This window comes from Rhinolophus hipposideros, assembly GCF_964194185.1.
Source record: "Rhinolophus hipposideros genome assembly, chromosome: 16".
Lineage (NCBI taxonomy): Eukaryota > Metazoa > Chordata > Mammalia > Chiroptera > Rhinolophidae > Rhinolophus > Rhinolophus hipposideros.
In genome coordinates, this window is record NC_138062.1 from 49460360 (window position 1) to 49469712 (window position 9353).

At 54.5% G+C, this 9353-nt stretch overlaps 1 protein-coding gene across 6 annotated transcripts; it reads right to left on the reverse strand.

Moving 5' to 3' along the window:
- Positions 1–174: 174 nt before the first annotated feature.
- Positions 175–8763, reverse strand: USHBP1 (USH1 protein network component harmonin binding protein 1). Of its 6 annotated transcripts, none has more exons than XM_081077446.1 (13): positions 8227–8730; positions 7987–8132; positions 7323–7761; positions 5524–5649; positions 5217–5353; positions 4901–5041; positions 4460–4630; positions 3661–3910; positions 2887–3108; positions 2034–2137; positions 1692–1814; positions 787–973; positions 175–259 (listed from the first exon to the last, which is right to left on the reverse strand). In XM_081077446.1, the coding sequence occupies exons 1-13, from the start codon at positions 8278–8280 to the stop codon at positions 200–202; spliced, it is 2160 nt and encodes a 719-aa protein (XP_080933572.1). In that variant the 5' UTR covers positions 8281–8730; the 3' UTR covers positions 175–199. The 6 variants fall into 6 exon arrangements, with proteins under 6 accessions (XP_080933572.1, XP_080933576.1, XP_080933574.1 ...); XM_081077450.1 differs by lacking the exons at positions 175–259; positions 787–973 and adding an exon at positions 1235–1464 and having other exon boundaries at positions 1705–1814; positions 8227–8398; positions 8648–8746; XM_081077448.1 differs by lacking the exons at positions 175–259; positions 787–973 and adding an exon at positions 1237–1464 and having other exon boundaries at positions 8227–8328; positions 8648–8761.
- Positions 8764–9353: the final 590 nt, after the last annotated feature.

The following is a 9353-nucleotide window of genomic DNA, read 5'->3' on the forward strand; positions in this document are numbered from 1 at the left end:
CTTCCCCACCTTCCAACAGGTGACCTTGTCCCCTTTTGCTCCCCTCCCCCCACGGGCAACCTGGTGGCACTGGCGACTAAGGTCAGTCTTAGACTCAGGAGGAGGGTAGAGGGACAAGAGAGAATAAGGTCGGCTCCTCTGACCCCCCTCATGGGCAACCTTGCCTGCCTCAGTTTCCCTGTTTTCTTCCAAGCCGGCCTCAGTCCACAGAGTGCACGGGGGTGCGAACGTCACCAGCGCCAGCACTCTCCCCAGGCGTCTGTGGGTCAGGAGGGCCGGGTTGAGGCCAGGCGGCTGACCGGCACTGAACTCAGGCCAGTCTTGCCCTACCCCGCTAGAGGCAGCCGCCCAACATACACCTGTACAGGTGAGGCCTGGTAAACGGCCCCACCACCAGTGTGGGAACGAAAATATTGCTAAACACCAGCTTGAGTTTCAGCTACTGTCCAGGAGGGGACAATTGGCCACTAAGCCGGGCTGCTGGGTTCGCCCAGCCTCCGTTTCAAGACCCAGCCTGAGTGGGTTGGAAGGACGGGGGTATGGCCTATGCAAATGACATGCTAATCCGATGCCTGTTATTAACCTGACACACCTCCCAGTTTCCATCGCCTGATGGTGAAAGCCAAAATTTAGCCCTTGCCGCCCGAGTGTGCCTCATGCACACCATTAGCACCCACTCTGAGTGACTCAGCATCTGTAGCATAGACCCCTGAGTTTCTGCTTGCAGGTTTTTAAGCCCTTTTCCTTAGCTCCACATTCTCTGCTTGCAAGTTCTTCCTCCCCTACCTGCAACCAGAGAGAGCACTTGCCCTTCCAATTATCGTTCCACACCCGGAACTGTGGGGGCCTCAGTCTTCCTTCTGGGATACAGGCATCTTCCTCTTGGAAGCATCTGCCAGGCCAAAACCAGCATCTCCCTGGGAAGTGGGGCAGGGTTCGGGATGCAGGAGAAGGTGTGCCCCTCCCTGGGCTTCTGGAAACAGGTGAGAGTTGGAATTTCAGTTCTGGCTATATATATAGCCTCACTGACCCAGCCCTGGAGACCCTATCCCCACAGCCCAGTCTGCCTCTGGCATGACCCTACTGACCCCGTTCACGTGCCACATGGTGCTGGACCAAAGACACCAAATCTTTCTCAAACGCCCTGCCAACTCCCCATCAGGCCCAAGAAACCCAGGCATTATCAGCCCCCATCACGTCGAACATGCCTCAATATGCAAAGTCATACAACATGACATCACTCCAGGACAGTTTATGACAGCCAAGTACAGAGCCTACAGTAAGGTCTCCCCTGGCCGGGAAGGTGGATGGGGTGGCCTGGGCCTCCCCAGGGTTCTTGCTGTGGCTTCTAACACAGCCAGCTCCTCTGCCTGTCTGGCCTCCATTAGTGTCACCTGCTGTTCCAGCTTCCGCCGTTGCTCTTCCTGCTTCTGGTGGGCTCCCCGAAAGGCCAGAACCAGGGTGCTAGAGGGGGTAAGGGTACTGAGCCAGGAAACAGCCCCCCACCCTACCCAAGACAGGGGCTGTGTACTCCCAGATTTGGTCTTCCTGGGGTCCCAGCATCTCTCAGCAGGGGCTGACACACATCAGGCACCAAAGAAGGTATGGGATGAAACACCTTATAGGAGGGAAGCTGAGAGCCAGGGATGTTCCTGTGGTCACCAGGGGAGGTGCAGGGCAGGGGGACCCACCTGTGAGCCTTACATAAATCACTGTTCAGCTCAGCACTCTGAACACGTCTGGCTCGCCCCTTCTGAGCCACCTGTTCCAGCTCCTGCCGCAGAGACTGCAGCTGCTCTCGCAGGCCCAGGGCCCTGGTGCAGGTGTGGGGAGAGAAGGGCTGATAGCCATAGCCAGTCCTATCTTCCCTCCCTCCATCCACCTGCCCACAGTGTTTCCATGGGTGCGTACCTGTACATGGACGCACACCCAGCCTGGTGCTGCTGCATACAACACCCCCAAGGACTCTCACATATGCACCACCATCACCACCCCCAGGAACATATCCCCCAACCCAGGATCCAGGAACATACCGGGTGAGTGATGCCGACAATTGCTGAGCTAGCTCCTCTGGATCTTGAACTCTGCCCATCTGATCTCCACCAGTGCCCCTACTGCCACTAGGGACAGCAGGGCCCTGAGGGAAGCAGAAGGAAGAGAAGTGGCATTGGCCAAGGCCAAGTATGTGCTCAGGTCAAGCTGAATGTTGAAGATGCCTAGACAGTGGCAGCCTTGCCCTCACAGACACCCCAGTCTAATGAGATATCCCAATGAAGACAAAATTACCCTCTAACCAGGGAAATAAATAATGGGATCTCATTTGAAGGCAATTCAGAAGGGCTTCCTGAAGGAGGTGATGTCTGAGCTCAGAGCTGCAGTAAGTCAAAGACTTAACTAGACAAAAAGGGAAGCGACCAATGATCCCGGCAGGGGCACAGCAGGTACAAAAACATGAAGGTGGGAGAGATGATTCAAAGGAGGGCTGCGAAAGCCACTGAAGGCTTTAAGCAGAAGGCAGGCATGGTAATACAGCAAGGGGCAAAAAGGAAGGACTCAGGGAGGCATCTAGAACCAAACTTTAGGAAAAGAGGAAGCATGGGCTGGGGCTATTGGAGTAGAGAGGGGGTAGTATGAACAGGCCTGGGGGCTAGGAAGGAGTTACAGGCTTAAGTGGAAGACACTAAATCCTTTGGAGTTTAACGAGCTCAATACCCTCGAAGAAAGAAAGCCCAAAGTACAGAGTGTGAACTTTGACCTGCAGCTTACCATTTAACTCATTTATTTGTGCAGAAATGGAAACTGAGGCTCCGAGGGGGCTGTGCTTAGCCAGAGCCACCTAGCCAGTAGTATATTGCTTCCTTACCAGGTCCAAGCAGAGTCGCTCACCTGGGACCATGCCTCCTCATCTCCACTGCTTCCGCCGCCACTGCTGTCACCACCACTGCTGTTGGCCCCACCCGTCCGGAGCTGTGCCCGCTCCCACCGCAGCTGCTCCAGCAGGAGCACATGGGCTGGGCCCTGGGCTCGGAGGGCAGCCTCCCGCAACTCTAGACCCCGCTTTTCCCGCCTCACCAGCTGTAACCTCAGCATCAGGTCTTCCAGCGTCTCCTGAGAAACCAAGGCGGGCAGAGAATTTGTGCCTTTAGGGTCAACTGCTAGGAAAACTGCAGCCTCAAGAGGCAGCCACTGAATGTGGGCAAGAACTGAAACCCTCACCATGATCTTGTGTGGTGGAAAATATCATCCTCTCATTAAAAACTACAACTGTAGATAAACGGCAGTTCAGAGAGGGTGTGTATCTTAGACAAGGTTAAATAGCAGCTCAGTGAAAGGGTCTGGAGTTTGTCCAACTCCAGAACCTTACGTCTTTCATGCCAGGCTACAAACCTCGGATTTTGTGTCCCCTGCCCCATTTCTTTTCCATAGGAAGGGTAGTTTTGAAAGCTAGATTCAAAGTCTTATGAGAAACTGAATTCCAAAGGACAAACTCCTCTTCATCCCTCAAAACTCCAGCCCCAATTCTCCTCCCTCAGGAAGCCTGATCCCAGCCCAGCAGAACGCTCCTTTGGTACTTAGTCCCCCAATCACATCCCTCTCAGCCTCAGCAAAGGGTTTCGTCCCACCAGGAAAGACTGTCACAGTCACCACCCCCGTGTGTACCCGTGTGGCCACCAGGTCCTGCTGGATCTGCATCTTCTCCAACCTGGGTAGGACGGGGCCAGGCTGTGTCCCCAGAATGGCCTGCACCATGGCTTTTGCACAGGGCACAGTGGGCATGGGTGCCAAGGTCGGGCCAGGCTCCGGGGGAATCTTCACCAGAGCACGGCGCTCCTGGAGACGCTGGACATAGCCTCGGAGCTGGGTAGCTAGCTCCTGTGATGTGGGCCTATCCACACTGCTGCCCTCAGGGCTACAGAAAACAGAAGAGGGCTGTCAACACTAGCAGGCATGGCTGTGCTAACTTCATGCCAACCCTGGTGGGCTCCATCATCTTCCATCTCACTGACCACAATGGGTCCTATGCCACCTGTTGTGGGTGCTGTCTCACCAACATGGAGGGCACCATAATATAAACCCCAATGGGCACCATCATCCATAAAGAAAACGTAGTGAATACCATCACACCAACGGGCATCGTCTCTCATGCAAACACAGTGGATGCCATCACACCAACCCAATGGGCATCATCGCTCGGCTTACCAGCCCTATTTGACAGCATCATGACAACCCCATTAAGCACCTCATGCCAGTTCTAATCCGTGAGCCATCATCCACCTTCATGCCAACCCTGGTGGGTCCTATATACCAACCCCAATGGCTGTCAACGACGATGACAAATTAGTTGAGTAGTAACCAGCCAATTCCAGTCAGGTTTCCACAGGGCCAGCTCTGGGAGTCCTGTTCTCCAATCAGGACCCCATTCCCTGGCCCGCCCAGTTTCCGGGGTCCCTAGAGGTACCTTGGCTGGGGACCCCACAGTGTCCCTCCATCCATGGCAGACTTCTCTTGGGCCAGCAGCCTCTGAGCCTCCTTCTCAGCTGCCTGCAGGTCACTCTTGGGGACTTCTTCTGCTCCCGAGTACACATCCCGGAGAGTGAGCAGAACTGCATACGCGTCTGCACAGTGCTCACTGTGGGACACTGGTTCTGAGCCTCCAGGACACCCCGCCCCACCTTTCTACATAGGTGATATTTCCACTTGCTTTCCCAGCCCCACCCCAGGGAGGGCATGCAAAGCCCTTCAGCACCCTTGGACTAAAATTGCCTTCAATTAATTTCTGTGGTGGGGGGAAACGCTCACGTAGCGGGGGGGGGCCCTGCCTTTCTTGGTGGATGAGCAGCGTTCTCTGCGCACACCCATTCCATTCCCGGCCAGGGACATAACGAAGGGGGGCACCGACCTGTACTGCAAGGCCAGATGTAATGCTGTGGCCTCAGCCTCCCGCTGGCCCCGCTGCATGCTGAGGCCCTCACACCAGCCCTTGTATCCCTGGAGTACAGCTGATAGCAGACGGTTGAAGCATTTGAGCTTCTGGATGTTCCTGACTCCAAAGGTAGGGAAGACGGAAAGAAAGAGGACTCGTCAGGCAGTCAGGATCCACTGATTTCCACCCTCCTCCCCCCTCTCCAACCCCCACTCTAGCTCCACATTCTCGGGTATACATCCCAGCGGAGGAGGCGCCGTGCCCTTACGAGCTCCGCATTTGTGGCTCTTACCCCTGGAGCTGCTCTATCTGGGCTTCCATGATGTGTGTCTCGGGGGCAAGGGGCTGGGTGGGAAGAGGCCCATGGATTTGGGCACTGGAATCACTCTGGAGGCGCTGGAGCAGGGGGTGAGACAGGGAGAAGGAGTCCTGCAGCAAGAGGGGACTTTGATTCACCCAGATTGTCATCAACAGCCCAGCACCATGGGTTTAGGCTTTCCCAACCCCAGAAGCTGATGGATCGCATGACCAGGACTTGAGTCTCACGGCCCCAAACCCTAAGGATCTCAAGATGGTGGTTTTGAGTTTCCCACACTCACCTGAGTGGTCCAGGGCTCTGTGTCAGCCCCAGAGCTGCTGGAACCACTGCCTGAGCCACCTGCTTGGCCGTAGGAGGGAGGTGGGAAGGGCTCCATCCTTAACAGGGAATCCTGCAGCTCCTGAACCTGGGGTGGATGGGGGATGTCAGGCGTGAGGTCTCTAAATACTCATTAGCCCTCCCTAAGATCTGTTCTTGGGGAAGTGGCAAGAACCCCATCTGGAAGGCAGGAGCCCCAGATACTCACTGCGCCAAATCCCTCACTATGTGACCTTGGGCAAATCACATAGCCACTTAAGATTTCTCTTTCTTTAGACATACCGATAGCCCACAGGACGTGAAAAGGTGCTCAACATCACTAATCATCAGGGAAATGCGTATCAAAACCACAATGAGATATCACGGACACCTGTTAGGATGTCTATTATCATAAAGACAAGAAATGACAAATGTTGGTGGGGATGTGGAGAAAAGGGAACCCTCGTGTACCATTGGGAATGTACATGGGTACAGATACTGTGGAAAACAGTATGGAGGGTCCTCAGAAATTAAAAATAGAACTACCATTGGATCCAGAAATCCCACTTGTGCGTGTTTATCCAAAAGAAACAAAAAACACTAATTCAAAAAGATGTGTACACCCCTCTGTTCATTGCAGCATTATTTACAATAGCCAAGATATGGAACCAACTCACGTGTCTGTCAATAGATACATGGATAAAGAAGACGGAGATATACAAAGGAATATTACTCAGCCTTGAAAAGGAATGCAATCCTGCAATTTATGGCGACATGGATGAACCTTTAGATCCTTATGCTCAGTGAGATAAGTCAGAAAGACAACTACTATATGATCTTACTTTACGTGGAATCTAAACAGAAAACAAAACACCGAACTCATAGGAATAGACTGGAGGTTGTCAGAAGTGGAGAGTGGGGGTGAAATTAAAAGAAGAAAAAAAAGCCAACTCCTCTGTCCAGCCAGGAAATGGGCCCTACTCTGTAGGGGAGTGGGCCCCACCCCTTGCTCTGGGCTCCCAAAGCCCCAGTCTTGCCTCCTGGAGATGAAGGCCTGCTCTCTGCAACCTCCATCAGCCACATGGCTTTAGATTCCATCCACATGCTGAGGACTCCTCTCGTCTTCATGCCCACACCTGCCAGCTCCACCTTCAACGTCACCCAGAATCTGCCCACTTCTCACCACCTCCACAACTTCCACCATCTGGCAATGGGACCAGGGCCTCCTCCCGAATCTCAATAATTCCACCCTCACCCCCACACCCTGTTCCTCCATGGTAGCCAGGGGGTGGCCTTGAACACCTGCATCAGGTCGCCACCCTCCCCTGCTCAGAGCACTCTGAAGCTCCCACCTCACTCCCAACAAAAGCTCAAATCCTCCCTACAGCCCTCAAGGCTCTGCAGGAACTGCCCTTTCGTCTTCCTGCCCTAATCTCCTCCCACTCACCCCCATACTGGTTTCCTCACTGCTTCTCAAACACACCAATCACACTCCCACCTCAGGGCCTTTGCCTATGCTGTTCCCTCTGCCTGGAATATTCTTCCCCCAGGTCTTTGCATGGCTCCTCTATCACCTCCTTGTGGTCCTTATTCAAGTGTCACCTCATCCGTAGGCCTCCCTGATCACCTTGACTAACATTGCAAGGGACCTGCGTCTGTTGGGGCTCAGACGTCAACGCTGCATAAACGTTTTTCAAATGAACAAGTGATTGAACATCACTTATGCCAAGCTGCCTCCTCCCTCAGACAGGGAGCCCTGGGAGGCAGGGCTGCCCCACTCACCTCTCTTTGCAGCATCTCCTTCTCTGTCTGGATGGCCTCCAAGGAAGCCTGCATGTTGATTAGCTCGACCTCGCGATTGCCCAGGGCCAAACGCAGCCAGGCGTTCTTCTCAGCCAGACAGGCCACCTCCTGCTGACAGCCTCCTGCCCCCTCCTGCTCCAGAGAGGGACTTGGTCCACCCTCCGTTCTGCCCTCTGCCTCTGTTGGCCCAGGACAGCTCAGGGTCTGGCAGCGCCAGGCAGCAGCTGCCGCCTCCAGTGAGCTCAGAGCATGCTGGAGAGTCTGAAAAACGTCAGTGGCTCCAGGTCCAGAGGAGACAGTCTCCCCATCCCATGGGGCTGTCTCTGGGGCTTGGTGGGCTTCTTCTGCAGGCTCATGAGGGCCCTCGGGGGCTGGAGCCAGGCCCCTGTTAGAGTCCCCATCAGATTCTTTGTCAGTTCTGTGAAGAGGTGAGAAATGGAAGGTTCTGGAAATGGGGACATCTGAGGTGGCTGGCACACAGCAGCTGTGTCACAGTCAGGGCTGCATCATGTAGGGGCTTGTAAGTCAGGCTGATTAGGGCAATGGGGGGCCCTGGTGTGTGTGTGAGCAGGGATGGGGGGAAACACATAGAGCTATGGGTGGGAAAGAGCCAAGTAGAGGCAACAGACCAAGAGGGCCTTACCTGCTCCCCAGGCCCTGCTCACTCTCCTCCTCAGGGCCCAGCAGCTCCGGATTGCAGCTTTCCTGCGATGGCACAGGGCCCAGCTCAGAGTTTCCACTAGCTGCCTCGGCCTCCTCTGTACTTTCTGCCACAGGGTCCAGCTCACCCTGCAAATGACCACTTGTGCTGAGCTCTGAGCCAGGCAGGGCTGGGTTCTGGGGTCCCACTGAGCTGGCTGTGGCAGGGAGGGAGGACACTTACAGGTGGAGCATGCCTCCCTCGCCGGCTCCGGGGCCGTGTGGCTCTGGCACTCATCGCTCTCCAGAAATCAGTGTTCTTTGAATCCTCCTCCTTCGTTCCCCACTAAAACCACAACCTGATCTCAGCTCTTGCCTTTGTTGTCCTGGGCAAACGACAGCCTCAATTTCCTTTTCTGTGAAATGGACATTGATTTCCCCCCTTCAGAAGAGATCTTGAGTCGTCAACGTTGATTTAACACATTTGAATGCCTCCGTTGACAGACAGCTCACTACGTCTCAAGATTGCCCTGACCTCCCCTTCCTCCTCTGTCTCCTTTATCTTTCACTGCTTTGGTGTCCCCTCCCTTCCCTATCTGAGCCTAAGACAAGGACTTCAAGAATGTCCTCTCCTCCCCAGGGCTCCTGAACCAGAGGTCCTGAACCTGGAGTTGGTTCCCCTCAGCTGGCTCTATTTCTCTGTTCCTCTGGTAGCATCTTGGTCAGAGGCCTGAGTCCATGGACACTCTTGGGGTCACTCTGGTTACTGCCTGCTCAGGACAGGGCTGGCCAAGGCTGGCCTGGGAGGGACCGGGAAACAGGAAGCCCCCTCCTATGGTCACATGACTTGTTATTGTGTAGTTTCCTCCTCAAGGACAGCGCCTTCCTCCTGTAGTCCCAGTGGGGGGACACGTGTCCAGCTCCCGAGATGTCCATCCCTCTTCACCTCAGGCCCTAGCTCTTCCACCTCTGAGCCTCAATTTCCTTATCTGTAAATTAGGGGATAAAGACAGCTTGTTTCTACAGTGTCTTGGGAGTTTTCACAAGCAATTTGCATACGGCCAGGCACCATAGGAGAACTGAATCATACATAACATGCACTCCTTGTTCCCTATTACCTATCTGGCAGTCCTATCTCTGCTTCCTCTGCTAGCTGCTGTTTCTCCTACATAAATGCTGGATTCCTCAGAGCCTTAGATAGTCCTTACATCCTGCCCATTTTTCCTGCATCCACCTCTAATGGGCTTCCTTGTTTCCATCCACAGTCACAGCCCAAGCCGGTACTGTCCCACCTAGATGCCAGCCCATACCCCTCTCTGGGCTCCCGTCCACTTCCTTCCCCACCCAGGCCCCAGAGACAGAGATCTTATT

What these genes read in the sequence shown, in the direction of transcription:
- USHBP1 (XM_081077446.1), bottom strand. Translation starts at nt 8,280, where the DNA reads ATGAGTGCCAGAGCCACACGGCCCCGGAGCCGGCGAGGGAGGCATGCT. An exon ending in TTGTCGGCATCACTCACCCG is followed by an intron (nt 1,815 to 2,033) that starts GTATGTTCCTGG and finishes CACCTGCACCAG; the next exon opens with GGCCCTGGGCCTGCGAGAGC. An exon ending in AGTGCTCTCTCTGGTTGCAG is followed by an intron (nt 260 to 786) that starts GTAGGGGAGGAA and finishes CCTGACCCACAG; the next exon opens with ACGCCTGGGGAGAGTGCTGG.